The 15,401-nt window shown below is 36.5% G+C and overlaps 1 protein-coding gene across 1 annotated transcript in view; it reads left to right on the top strand.

The window, feature by feature from the left end:
• The window catches only part of LOC131927863 (centrosomal protein of 112 kDa), a 35,371-nt gene that overhangs the window by 4,081 nt on the left and 15,889 nt on the right, over positions 1-15,401 (top strand). Inside the window, exons 2-6 of the mRNA XM_059283736.1 lie at positions 12,164-12,404; positions 12,555-12,621; positions 12,932-13,049; positions 14,189-14,319; positions 14,596-14,689. Of these exons, the coding sequence (XP_059139719.1) occupies positions 12,305-12,404; positions 12,555-12,621; positions 12,932-13,049; positions 14,189-14,319; positions 14,596-14,689 (510 nt within the window). The 5' untranslated portion in view covers positions 12,164-12,304. The remainder of the gene's footprint in view (positions 1-12,163; positions 12,405-12,554; positions 12,622-12,931; positions 13,050-14,188; positions 14,320-14,595; positions 14,690-15,401) is intronic.

Genomic DNA, 15,401 nt, shown 5'->3' with positions numbered 1-15,401 from the left:
ATATGTGTAACTAGGGTAGTTACCATACTATTGTAAGAACGTATTACAGTCTGATGCAACAGTTGCAGGACTGATAACGAACACCAGGCCGCTGCGCAGTTAATAGTTCTGATGCAACAAATGGTAATGATTACGTATACGAGGGGATGATGGGAAGGCGACTGGTAGAGAGAGGCAGAACCCAGTTGGTTACTGAACGGTGTAGACGTGTGTGATTCGTGAGAATAGGAACGATGGACACGTGCATTCTGTTATGTTAGGACTAGTGAGGACAGTGGGGGTCAGTTGGTTCATTGTATTTTTGTGGAACATTGGTGCATTGTTATGTGGAGCATTTCTATTGATTCATGTAATAAAGAGATCAATGTAAACCTGCATTTCCGAGTATCTATATTGTGGTCGATGTTGTGTGCTGGTAAAAGGTAGCACAAGTAAATACACTCGGTAACATTTGGCTCTGTCAGCAGTGAAATCGGTAACATTTGGCACTACAAGCAAATAGACTCGGTAACATATATATATATATATATATATAAATGTAACGAGACTATTTGCCTGTAGTGCCAAATGTTAACGAGTTCTGCTCGACAACGCCAAATGTTACCGAGTCTAACCACTCATTCTACACAACATCGACCACAGTATAGATACTCGAAGATGCAGGTTCGCTATTGATCCTTTTATTACATGAATCAAAGAAATGCTTCACAATAATATAATGAATCAAAAGGAATGCTTCACAATAATAGTCTGAATCAACTGACCCCCAACAGTCCTCACTAGTCTTCACATAACTGAATGCACATGTCTATCGTCCTTCTTAACACAATACGGCTAACCCGTTCAATAACCAACTTGATACTGCCACACTGACTGACTGATCGAGAGAGAGAGACAGCGAGCTCAGCCGTCGCCTTCCTATATATCCCCTTCGTATTCGTAATCGTATTCGGTTCTATCATAATCGTAATCGTAATCGATTCTAATCGTTGCATCAGAATGTTAATTACGCCGCTTCTGTCGTACAGTCCGATTTAATAAGCCATCTGCATCCTGTCACATCAAAGTTGACAGACCGTATTGCGTTCTTATCGTATCGCTTCCCAAGATACTACGCCTTGGCTTTCTGATCGTTATCAGCCAACACCTGCGTTATTACATCAGTCGTGTCAAAGTTGACAGCGCTGTACTGCGTTCTTATATCTCTGGTAACTTCCCCTAGTTACATCCACCCCTGCCTTTTTTTGTGTGTTATCAACCACAAACAACGCCTGGCAGGTGCAGTCCTTCAAAGTCAATCGCACCACCGTAAAAAAAAAAAAAAAAATTGTTCCACTCACTGTCAATGTCGTCACATTCGTATAAGATTGACCGTTATCCCTATTTCACATATCAAATGTGTCTACATCATCTTCCTCAGACACAAAACAGTTCTAGAATTCACATCCACCTTTTTTTGTTTGGTGCCTTCACCAGTTCACTTGTATGACTTTTTGAACAGTCTGTTCTCATACCAGCGCGACCATGAAAGAATTGATGGTTGCTGACAAAAAATTTCGTATTCTTTCTGTTTCTCAAACTTCTCCGCGGACCACTTATCTGATGGTCTACTGTCTCTCTGCTTCTGGGAGGAACGGGATCCTCTTCGTTGCCGTTATCCTCCACTTGTGTATCGCTGTTGTTCTGTTGATGGTGACATGGTTCCGGGATGGGTATGTGAATTTCCGTTATAGTTTCCGGTTCCCTAATTGTCTTGGGTTTCCTTGTGTGTAACTGCTCTTCTTGACTATGACAATATTTCTTTAATTGAGCAATATTCGCCCACCGATCCGGTTTGGTGTGATCGATGGGTCTTATCTTAAAGGGGCCACCTGCTACTTTAGGCATCTCCACGACTTGCCATATCTCCTGTCCCCAGAGGTCGTGGATTTTGTTTCTGCCTAACGGGTGGCTACGCAGTAATACCCTGCTCGCAGCGCCAAATGTAACGAGACTATTTGCCTGTAGTGCCAAATGTTAACGAGTTCTGCTCGACAACGCCAAATGTTACCGAGTCTAACCACTCATTCTACACAACATCGACCACAGTATAGATACTCGAAGATGCAGGTTCGCTATTGATCCTTTTATTACATGAATCAAAGAAATGCTTCACAATAATATAATGAATCAAAAGGAATGCTTCACAATAATAGTCTGAATCAACTGACCCCCAACAGTCCTCACTAGTCTTCACATAACTGAATGCACATGTCTATCGTCCTTCTTAACACAATACGGCTAACCCGTTCAATAACCAACTTGATACTGCCACACTGACTGACTGATCGAGAGAGAGAGACAGCGAGCTCAGCCGTCGCCTTCCTATATATCCCCTTCGTATTCGTAATCGTATTCGGTTCTATCATAATCGTAATCGTAATCGATTCTAATCGTTGCATCAGAATGTTAATTACGCCGCTTCTGTCGTACAGTCCGATTTAATAAGCCATCTGCATCCTGTCACATCAAAGTTGACAGACCGTATTGCGTTCTTATCGTATCGCTTCCCAAGATACTACGCCTTGGCTTTCTGATCGTTATCAGCCAACACCTGCATTATTACATCAGTCGTGTCAAAGTTGACAGCGCTGTACTGCGTTCTTATATCTCTGGTAACTTCCCCTAGTTACATATATATATATATATATATATATATATATATATATATATATATATATATATATATATATAATATATATAAACATAAGGAGGTCTATTTCAGAAATCATTATTAGGTCGTCATCATCACTACCCGTCACTCGCTGCTGGGGTATGGGCAGACAACTAAAAATGTAGACCATATTTGGAATGTCAGCCCCTTGGCCGCGTCGTCTTGTGTTACTATTAGACTATTTCAACCTCTTTTGCGCTTCCATTGTGAGGTTCCATATAAATGCATGTTTGGTAATGATGCTTGTTGTTTTGCGTAGGGTGGGCCCTATCCAACTTCATGTTCTCTTCCCAATTTCTCCATCAGCAGAAAGTTATCCGGTACTTTATCAGGGTTTTGCGTTGCTGATGGTGTCGGGTCATCGGACCCTGAGTGTTCTTCTAAGGCATCAGTTGATAAAGGTCTCCAAGTCTGTGCTCCATACATCAGCCCTGACTGCACGTAGGAGTTGAACAAGCTCCCCTTAGTGGCCAAGGACATCTCTCTGGAAGCCCAGATGCTCCTTAGTTGTGCGTCACTTGTTAGCGGATCCTAGTTTTGACATCTACTGCTGTTCCGCCTTGTTGTTCCACAACACTGCCTTTCTTCCCATTTAAAGTGACTTGTTAAGTGCTGGTGGAATAAGAAGTTCGTATTTTGGTCTTTTCCGCGTTGATGTTGACTCCAGCCAGCGCTGACTTATTTTTAATAACCCCCATAAGAACAGTGTTTCTTCCAGGCTTTTTTCTCAGGAGGGGGGGGGGGGGCTCTTGAAATTTTTTGGGGGGGGGCGGACACTTGTAAAGAGATGCCTGGAAGAAACTGCATAAGAAACATCACATCATGTCGCTTGCATCTCAATAGAACATAAAAAAATTGCCAATTGCAGACGGTACTTCGAATTTGATACCGTATATCACGAACAGTATTCGGTATTCCAATTACTGTTTTGTTTTAATTTTTAGTGTACCAGAGGTTAAAATGAACAGGTATCTTAGATCTTACTCCACCAAAACGTCTTGATGCTAGTTTTACTCATCGCTATAATACTATGTTTTCCAGCCTTTTTCGGTAATTTTTTTTACAGCTTATATATTATATATAGTTATTTAAATAGTAATGCATTATTATTTTTGTTTTGCTTTCTTCTATTTAGCGCATATATTAAAGCTCGTTTTTATAAATTTTACTAGGAAATCTATAATATCAATAATAAAGACTTTGGGGTATTGTGGGATAACAAATTTTATATAGATCTATATGAATCCGAATATAGTAGAGTAAAGTATAGTATCAGTCCTGCAATCCCTAAAAAATCCAGATTCCTATATTCAAACACTTATGACAGCACTAGAGAGGCTAAAAAATACCTGCAGCAGAATTGTGCTGCAGTGGATCCCGGGCCACTGCCAGATCCAGGGTAACGAGATGGCATACCAGCTGGCAAAAATTGGGGGAAAGAAACCACAACCGGAAATTTCGCTACACCCAAAAGAAATAAAAAGAATAATAAAAAACAAACGCACATGTGGTCTGTCACACACCCTCACTACAATAAAGACGACGGCTATTATAATTTAACACGAAAACAACAATACATAATCTTTCGACTTAGAACAGGCCACAACAGACTAAAACAACACATGCACAGAAAACTGAAGGTTGGGTGTAGCGAAATGTGCCCTTGTGGCAAGGCCCCGGAAAACACGGAGCACGTACTCCAGGAATGTACTTTGTATAGCCAGGCACGAGTCAGACACTGGCCCCAGCCTACCCCACTCAGGGAAAAATTATATGGGGCACCTGACAAACTGGAGACCACAGTCCGGTTTGTCCACGAAGTTGGACTTGTTGTCTGAATCCTCCACCATATTCACAATTAAGAACGAAGAAGAAGAAGAAGAAGAAAGGTCTAGTACCAAAGGGTTGCCTAATGTAAGGGAAATCACTCTAATTTATTAATTTCTCTGTATCTAGCACAAACAATATGGCCGCCAAAGAATGAACGCTCTTTCATATAGAACAAAATGATCAGCGTACATCAAGTACATGTATTATAATGCACAAAACAGATTTAAATCTAACTGGTAAAGTTAATTTATTCATATACATGTTGCAATACTTCTTAGATATATTAAGATACTTGAGTATTCAGTTAAATAATGCAACACACTCATTTATTTATTTCTCGATTTTTTCAATATTAAAAAAAAAATCAGTGCCTTCATACTTCATACATGAACAGAAATTGTTTAAACTCTTTTGTACCAAGCTCAATTGTTTTGAAACATATTTCTACTTTTATTTAACAAATATGTTTATTATAAACATAATAATGAATAAATATCAAATTTATTTTCTAAATTGACAAATGTAGGCAACAAATGAATTCAACATGTTGTGACATGATTTACCTAGTAGATATTACCTAGACTCAGAGACTGGACCTAGAATCCAGCTCTGGGACCTAGTTTAGTTTAAGTTAAGTTTTTATTAAGCTCACAGTGGTTTTTCCAAGATTTAGTCTCCTTAATTGTCGCTATAATTGTTTCTGAAATAAATAGGTCTGGTGGTTATAAAAAAAAATATTATTAATTACGATCATTTTATAGTAGGCCTGGTACATTACATAAGTTATCACCCCTAATGCTGTTTGGTTCTATTCCAGGGTCAGGGTTGTAGCAATACCAACAAAAAATACAACATTAAAAACTAATAAAAGTAGACCTTATCATTTAGTATTGCAGAACAAAGGGGAGGATTGACATTTATTTTCAAGCTTGGCATATGGAACACCAGCCTTTAATAAGGATTAAGAAATAGCAATTATGACAAAATATTCTAAAATTAATTTGAATACAGCAATTACCACTATTTAAACTTTTTAATCAATGGCTTTTTGTGAGAATTCAATATTGACTATTTTATTGCATTAGTCTTTATAGATCTCACAAACATACTCAAATGTTACAGTGTTTAGTATTTAGTAACACAGAGTATGTCAGTCAGTCCACTTAATTTATATAACTCCAAACACAGATTTATTTTATTAATATTTTCATTATAAGAGCCATGAATATTATTCTTGCTCTATGCAAGGTTCATTATTGTATATATGTATACAACTAAGTCCGATGCTATAAGATAGTTTACATTCGTAGTGTTTTGGAAAATAATGCATTCCATTCTTTTAAAATTAATTTCAAATATTTTAAGATTAAATTTATGCTTTGTTATTCATAAGTTACAGTTATTTTACACTTTATTGCAAATATTGCAAAAAAGTCTGCTATTAATTAATTTTGTTTACTATATTTTGTTTTATTAACATTTAAACATTGTTTCATTGAAAATAAAAAAATTGTAAACTGTTAACTAAACTACAGTTTCATGATTGAATGATGATTAAACCAAATCAGTCAACACAAGTACATCATTATTGTGTCTCTGAATAAAAGTATGCTAATTATCAGGAAATGTGTAACCCCACCCAGTATATCAACTTGCCCCACAGCTTTTTTTGACAGATTTTATTTTATATATTTTAATTGGAAAATGACAAAAGAACAGAGCATTACTGGTGTGTGGCCAATAAATACCCCATACACAGAACTAAAGTAGAAAAAATGTTTTCATAATATGGGTCTACTCACCTAAATTTTTAAAAATCCATTATTCGCTTTAATGAAATGACGTCTACTTGCTTTCACATGGGTAATGAACACAATGTTTGAGTAGCTTCTTGTTGCTGCAATAAGCATACTTTCCTTGCTTTCACATGGGTAATGAGCAAAATATGTGAGTAGCTTCTTGTTACAGCAATAAGCATACCTGCAGGTAAGTATCTGCACAGTAGTTTTAAATTTTAACTATGAAATTATGGCAAACTATGTCAACTTACCCTGTGAGTTTTTGTTTCATCCTTTTCCCGTGTGTTGCATGGAACAGGGGACTACTTTTTTGTATATAATGCATGCATAATTGGAGCTACAGCTACAAAAAACGTGAAGCAGAAAAACAGATGTTTTAATTTTAAACAGATGGATCAAATAATTTAAAAAATTAATTTAAAAGTTAGTTCTCACCAAACCAAATGTACACCCTGTGGGTTGCCTTTAGCTTTGTAATTTCTAATAAAGTCTACTCTATGCTGTTAATATTTCTCTCTTTACATGTGGCACCGTAGCACCTTGGTTACTTAGGAGAGGTAGTAATAAAAGTGTTAAACTTAAACCATGGCCCCAACAGAACACATCTTGCAAGTTATGAACATTGGGTTCATTTTTGTGTGAAAATATGTAGTTTAAATTCTAAGTTTTTTCTTTCAATAATGGCCTTGTGCACCTTAAATATATTTCTTCAGTTCTTTGATCCATCATAAGATAGATCTATCATAATCTAATTATTTTACTTCCCTTTCATAAATTTCACCCTAGTATATTTCCAACACCCACCCTTAATCCACGATTAATGCATTACTTTCATTCTTTTTTTAAAATTTAGACATCTTGGGGGGTCGTCTATAAATGATGTCACCCTCGTAAAAGGGAGGGGGATCCGTAATTTTGTGACAATGTGTGATGGGGGGGAGGGGTAAATGGTGTCCACTTTTGCATAATAAGAAAGCAATGTTAGAAAACGAATTTTAGCCGCGAAATGTTATTTCGCGTTTTAGAAAACTGTTTTAATAAATTGTAATAGGAATTGATTAAAATACTCTATGTTGACAGAGTTAAGACAAGATTTTGGAAAAATGACGTAATTTAAGAAAAATTTAACAGCAATTTTGAGGGGGGGGGGGGCTTGTAATCTAAGGTGTGACGTCATTTTAGGGGGGGGGGTCTGGCTTTTTGTGACGGACTGGAGGGGGGAGGTAAAAAATCGTAAAAAAAGCGTGACGTCATTTATGGATGACCCCTTGCCAGCCGTTAACCACCCTTCCTCCATCTAGCCTATATATTTGTTTGATGACGTAAAAAGACCCCCCATACTGTACATAGTATATTGTTATTAAAATACTAGGCCGAGAGGTCAACAATCACATTCTTGGTCATAGGCCATGACGTCAGAGTAAATGAGTCTGTTATTTTTGCCACAATCTATGACGTCAGAGAGGTCGAGTATGAGTTTTGTCCAAAAGCCATAACGCATGCGGGGTCGTATGCTTGAATGTTGGCCCGTTACATATATTTTGAATATTTTCAATAGCTTTAAATAAATTAAAGCCCGCAGACGTTGTTTTTTTAAAAATCTGATTAACGCGCCCCGGTAATTTTCTGTGAAGTGTCTGTCTGGGTGTCCCCTCTCTACCCCCACAGCGAGAGACATGCGGGGCTGGTCATTGCTTATCTGAATCTCAATACAACCAGCTGCTAATAAATCGTTGTACTAGAATATCGATCAAGAACAACAAATCTCAATGCTACACAGTCGAAACAATCTTTTTTGTTCCTAACTGCGACGTCATGCTCAGGTTACGTTTCGTCGCAAAGGACAACAGTCCACTACGCGCACTCGTTAGCGCCTTTTATAGTCTGCCAAATCATTCGCTCTTGGAAGTTAAGAGTTAACGTCCCTTGTTTATGTCAAGAGTTAACCCCCTTTGTTGTATAACAGTATTACAATCTTTCGCCATTGTTCGATTATTAGGCTTACCACTATGGTGTCAAACAGTTGGGGGGGGGGGGGGGTAGGTCTTCAAAGCCCAGACCGCTTGTGTAATAGCCCTTGAAGCACCGGCTGCGTATCTTGACACGCCATAGCCTCTAACGAGCCGTATTTTTCTGTTGGCTTGCTTCCATATCATGTAGTGTCAGCATTATTAAATTAAAAAAAAAAACCTTTCTGCATGAGTTCCCCAACGGACTGAAGGTGTTTTACCGCGTCAGAACTTAATGCTAATGGGCTTGTTAATGTGATTTTAAATATTAAATAACATAGGGTCTATTCATTTGTTTCACCTCGCCTCACGTATCCGTAGTTAGTGTCCGGTGCAGTCGTCGTTAGTCCTTGTTTAATTTATTATGTAGGAAGAGGTAGAGGGTCCTATAGTATATATATGAGCTACTAGTTACACACATCGTGTGACGTAACTGGCTAAAACGTGGATGGGATGTGTTTTGAGTGTATGGCCCGCATGTTCTAAATGTCGGATAAAACCGCTGAGCCGGTGTTTTCTTTTATGTGGCTGCCGTAATCGTAATGTGTTCGAAGACTTTAGGAGAGTTTAATGATCTTTCGCGATTTACTGGCTCAGTGGGCATATCGGGTCGCTGGTTAAAATTTGCGTCAGAAGTTCTGTTTAGCAGTGTTTACGATTGTGCTAGAGAAGGCTTTAAAAAATGCAATTCTTGTGGCTTCTTGGCGGGTTTTTTTCGTGTTATTTAACAGTATAGATTATAGATCTCTCTGGTAGAATTCATGACTATTTCATACCACTTTCGTCTGGACTCATTGAGAAATTTCAGTGGCAAACGTGTTCAAAATTTCCGTGGATAATTCTTTTTTTTTTCGCGGATAAACTGTGCATTCAAAAGTTTTCAGATAGATTATGAATTTCACGGAACAATATTGAATATTTTCTAAATACGTGGACTGCAATGTCTTGGCGTGTCAAATGAGTGAAATATAAAACAATATCCAAAACAAAACATTTGACCAGTCATGTTGAATGTCATAAGAACGTGCTACTGCTAGATCTAGACAATTTGTTTTAGAAAACACGACCTTTGACCTGACTAATTAAAAAGCCTCTGGACTCTAAAAGATAAACATTTCTCTCTTTCACACAAAGGCTACAACATCATAATTTTAAAACATAATTAAACACATCGTTTTTTAACACATGACCACATCGCTTTTAACACCTTAATGTTTTTCAACACATAAGATGTAGGCATACTTTACATAATATTTTCGTTTGTATGGGTTATTCAACACTACCTCGTGATTTAAGTTCAAGTTGTTTGGATATTGCTGAGCACAGCCCACGCTGATGTCAAGTCAATGTAGTGCTCACCTTCTAGTGCTGTAACAATGTCCATCTGGTCACACAAGTGTAAGGACCTAATGCAGATGGTTCACTGCTTAAAGCAAGAAAAAAATAGTGATGAGAAGAAAAATAAAGTCCCCAAACAGAAAAATAGGCGTCGATCGTACTCTTTTATAGGGAGAAGTTACGTTAGCACAAGCTATACAGAGAAAAGTGAGGTCTGCTTATTCAACTGTACAGAGAAAAGTGATCTTAGCTCATTCAAGTCTTCGGAGAAAAGTGGTCTTAGCTCATTGAACTCTACAGAGAACAGTCATCTTAGCTCATTGAACTCTACAGAGAAAAGTGATCTTAGCTCATTGAACTCTATAGAGAAAAGTGATCTTAGCTCATTGAACTCTATAGAGAAAAGTGATCTTAGCTCATTGAACTCTACAGAGAAAAGTTATCTTAGCTCATTAAACTCTCCAGAGAAAAGTGATCTAAGCTCATTCAACTCTCTACAGAAAGATGATCTTAGCTCATTAAACTCTCCAGAGAGACATCACAGTGACTCACTCAGTTATCTGGAGGAATGTGACTCTTTTAAAACTACAAAGAAAAGTGACTTAAGCTCACCCAACTCTACAGAGGAGATTCACCTTAACTTTAACTCACTCAACTCACTGGAGGAATGTGACTTTATCTCACTCAAAGCTATTGAGAAAAGTGACTTTAGCTCACATATCCCTGAAAAGAAAAGTGACATTAGCTCAGTTGACTCTACTGCTGAATATGGCTTTAGCTCACTCAACTCTATAGAGAAATGTGATCTTAGTCATAGTGACTCACTCAGTTCTCTAGATGAATTTGACTTAAACTCATTCAAAACTACAAAGAAAAATGACTTCAGCTCACTCAGCTCTGAATTGAAAAGTGATCTTAGCTCATTCAACTCTAATGAGGAATATAGCCTTAGCTCACTCAACTCCAGCGAGGAAACTAATCAGCGTTCATTTAACTCTATGGAGAAAGGTCAACATAACCCACTCGACTCTCTGGAGAAATGTGACTTAAGCTCACTCAGCTCCACAGTGTGTGGCCCACATCAACAGATTATTAAAAGAACAAGAAAGAGCTTTGAACACAGTAGAAGATCTTCCATCAAGAGCCCATCCTCACCCCATGTTACTTGTAAAGTTAACCCATCCTCACCAGATGTTTCTTGTAAAGTTAACCCATCCTCACCAGATGTTTCTTGTGAAGTTAACCCATCCTCACCAGATGTTTCTTGTAAAGTTAACCCATCCTCACCAGATGTTTCTTGTAAAGTTAACCCATCCTCACCCCATGTTTCTTTTGAAGTTAACCCATCCTCACCCCATGTTACTTGTAAAGTTAACCCATCCTCACCCCATGTTTCTTTTGAAGTTAGCCCATCCTCACCCCAAGTTTATTGTAAAGTTAGCCCATCCTCACCCCATGTTTCTTGTGAAGTTAGCCCATCCTCACCCCAAGTTTATTGTAAAGTTAGCCCAACCTCACCCCATGTTTCTTGTGAAGTTAGTCCATCCTCACCCCATGTTACTTGTAAAGTTAACCCATCCTCACCCCATGTTTCTTTTAAAGTTAGCCCACCCTCACCACATATTTCAGAACTAGTCCAGAAAAACCAGGTCGTTAACTGTAACAATGCCAGTATTCTTTCATCTCAGGTTGTTAGCTTACAAAGTCACATGACAAAAACTTCAGTATTATTCAACCAAAACCATTTCTTGCTGAAATACCTTTTAAACCTGATCAGATTTCTGAGGCACACACACAATCTTAACAACTGTTTACACCTGACTTTGGAACAGTTGCACTTTATCTCTGATAAATTGGAATCCAGTAAAATCCACCTGAGCCCTCCGGAATCTAAAGAGTTAAATTCTATTCTGGGAGATATCCAGATATTATCATTAGCACTAAAGAACCAAGTTCAATATAAATCAAAGATATCAGTTCACTTACTGACAAAACCAAGTTGTTTTTACTTATTTCCTAATGTAAGTTTCATCAAACTACTTTAGCAAATAATAAAACTTGTAGATAAAAATTGAAAACTTGACTGCCAAAATGACATTATATGGTAGTAAAAATGTGTTGCTGATTACTTTTATGGCTGTTGTAAAGGTTAGGCTTACAAAATTTGCACAGATAAGTTTCATCAAACTACTTCAGCAAAGAATAAAACTTGTAGAAAAAAAGTTAAAAACTTAACTGCCAAAATGACAGTCTGGTAGTACAAGTATGTTGTTGATTACTTTTATGGCTGTTATAAAGCTTAAACACAAGATTTGCACAGACAGGCTTAAATATATTGGTTTACTGATTATATTACTTTAAAAGCTGATATCCTTTTTTTTTAATATAGTGGCATTACTGAAGTTTGTGTTTCTTAATTTATTTATTTTAAATAATTTAGAAAAAAATCTAAATTTATTTTTAACTCTAAAAAGGCAAATAAATTCAACTGGAACTGGTCTAAAAAGCAGCACCCTACAAGAAACCGTTTGAGCAAACCCAAGTGTGGACTCGCCTTATCCACATGCCCAAGTATTCTCCACTATAAGAACTGTGACAGTGTGGCGCTGGGCAGGATGGAAACTGAGAGTGAGGTCAACTTTAAGCTGGACAGAGAGTTTGACAAACACCTGGCTGATATGAAACCTTTTGTCCTCAAGCTTCCATACAAGACAGGTAACTAGTTGTGTTTTTTTTAAGTCATGAAAAAATTTTATATGGTGAAAAGTCTAGAATGGTAAGAAATAATTTATCGATAAAATTGCAAAAAAAAAAAAATGTTACTTTTAACAAACTTGAAAGAAAAATATGTTTATTTATTTTTAGAACGTCAGAAATCAGCTGTGTGGATTAAAAAACTTTGTGAACCTCTTAGTGCTGGCTCTTCAGGGAGGTAAGTCTAACAAAGGTACATTTTTAAACTGCTAGTACAGTGTCTAACACTATATATTTTTTAAATCCTGAAAATTTTCTTAGCAAACACTTCAACAAAATTAACACATAGTGACTTTATTGATTGCCAAAAAGGATTTACAATTATTTGAGTTATATAATGCATTCAATATTCATTGTTTTTAATTAGCTTTGAAACATGTTATGATTATTTCGTACCAACCAAGTCTGTAATAAATTTTAAATTGCTATATGTATCTTAATGTATGAAAAAGATTTTTCTTGTAAATTCTGCATTTCTCGCCCACTAGAAAAACCCGCAACCAATATGCCCAGCTGATGCTGCAGATGCTTAAGAAAGGTTCCCTACAGTCTCCTTTTGACCAGAAGCCTGAACAGGGTCCTCTACGGCCACTTCCATCTTATATGGTAGGTGACTTACGTTCTACGTCTTTAGGTTACTTATGTTCTACATCTTATATGTTAGGTTACTTATGCTGTATGTCTTATATGGTATGTTAGTTATGTTCTATGTCTTATATGGTAGGTTACTTATGTTCTACATCTTATATGGTAGGTTACTTATGCTGTATGTCTTATATTGTATGCTACTTATGTTCTATGTCTTATATAGTAGGTTAATTATGTTTTAAGTCTTATATTGTATGTCACAAATATGGTCCATCTTATTCATCTCTCATTATCACTGGAATTATTTTTGTGACCTTCACCTCAAAATTAACAAAAAGTGCAGAAGTAAAATATTTGTGTTAAAAGGTATTAAAGTATTGGAAACTATAACCTCTTGATGATTTTGTCTTCATTGGCACAGGATTCACTAGATGTTTAATTTTTCTAGCAGATACTATACAAACTGCTGTAATGAACTGCTTATACGGTTGGTAATGTAAGCGTATGTGGTCACACATATCTTATATGGCAGGTCACTTATATGTGGTCCTTTCCATCTGATGTGGTTACCTCTAGCTTATGTGTTATCTCATTTATGTGTATGTGGTCATTTACATCTTATATGAAAGGTCATTTAAATGGTCACTTCTGTTTTATAAAATGGTTCACTTATGTGTATGTGGTCATTTACATCTTATGTGATAGGTCACTTCAATGGTCACATGGTAGGTCACTTATGTGTAGGTCTAGGTGGTCATTAGCTTATATGTTAAGTCGCTTAAATGGTCACTTCCAGCCTAAATGTTTGGTCACTTATGTGTATTTAATTCTGCTGATAATATAAATTGTAAGTTTTTTTCCATAATTTTATTAAGCTTTAATCTCATCTCTAAAGGATAGGCTCAGTTTTCAACTATTGTTATGTTTCAAATTAATTACTAAATGTCAGAGCACATCTAAATTATCAATTACTTTTATTTCAAACTAATTTTAAATTTAGATCTTTATTAAAATAAATGACTTGTTTAACCAGTACGTCATTATTATAGAAATTAAACATGGTTTCCATTGCCTCTGTGTATATTGACAAAGACAGTAAATGAATGAAGACAAATGTGTTTGTATATAACGCATTCAATTTGCCTACCAACCAACAGGCTGAGACACTACCTGACTGGGTGGAAGGGGAACTTAGTGACACAGTCGGCTCGTCCATCTTTCACAAGTCAACAGGTCACCCTGCTGCTACGTCGACGTGGGTCTCCAGCATTGGAGAAATACGGGAAAGGTAGCACCTCATAGTTGTTTGAATCATATTTTTCTATATGTACAGCATGTCTATCTTGGTCCCCAGCATAAGAACATAGTAGATAAAAAGCTTATACAAATTTGATTTGATTTTTTTATTTATTATTATTTGTACCCTGCTTAATTTTGATTCTGAGGTAATTGTTTTCATTATTATGTGTGCCACATGTATAATTTTAATTATGAGGTATTTTTTTCTTTAGTAATATTTGTTACACATGTTTAATTTTGAATGTAATTATTTGGATTTTTTTAGACCAAGAAGCAGCATGGGTCACACTCTGGACAAGGACCCCTCCCTCTCACCCATCAGACACACTGAGCTGCTCCACATCAAAGGTTACTCAGCTGTAAGTTCTTACCTCACCTTCTTGGGTGGGTGGGGTGGGGGAGTGTCACCCTTTTATCTTTACTTTTGAGATTTGTGGTGTGGCTTCTCTGTGTGACTTAATATTGTACTGTTTGTGAATTAAGATTGTACTGTTGTGTGAATTAATATTGTACTGTTGTGTAAATTAATAATGTACTGCTGTGTGACTTAATATTGTAGAGTTGTGTGACTTAATATTGTAGTGTTGTGTGACTTAATATTGTAGTGTTGTGTCTTAATATTATACTGTTGTGTGACTTAATATTGTAGTGTTGTGTGACTTAATATTGTACTGTTGTTGATTTAAATGTATTTTTAACATTGGATGTGTTGATTACTAATACATACACATACAGATACATGCATATACACACGCAGTTGTAGCATTATTTCATACTTTTTGGCGTAGTTTTGACTTTTTTTTTAATTTAATGTTTGTCATGTACCCTACCAGGCATTACAATTAAAATCTGACTAAAATTAAGTTAATTTATTAAATAACTGCAACAACACTAATTCTGATATAGTTTTTGTTGCTGCAGGAGTTATAATTTAGTAAGTAAACATCACATTTTTCACGCAATCAAAAAGAACTTTTAAAAAGAAACCAAAATTGATTATAATTTGTTTAGGACTAATGCAATAGCACAATGCAGTAATACACCATGTCCTTCTGCAACAATATGCATGTG

Source organism: Physella acuta, unplaced genomic scaffold (assembly GCF_028476545.2).
Source record: "Physella acuta isolate Inbredline_101_S28 unplaced genomic scaffold, ASM2847654v3 ptg001441l, whole genome shotgun sequence".
NCBI lineage: Eukaryota > Metazoa > Mollusca > Gastropoda > Physidae > Physella > Physella acuta.
This window is presented reverse-complemented; position numbering and strand designations above follow the sequence as displayed.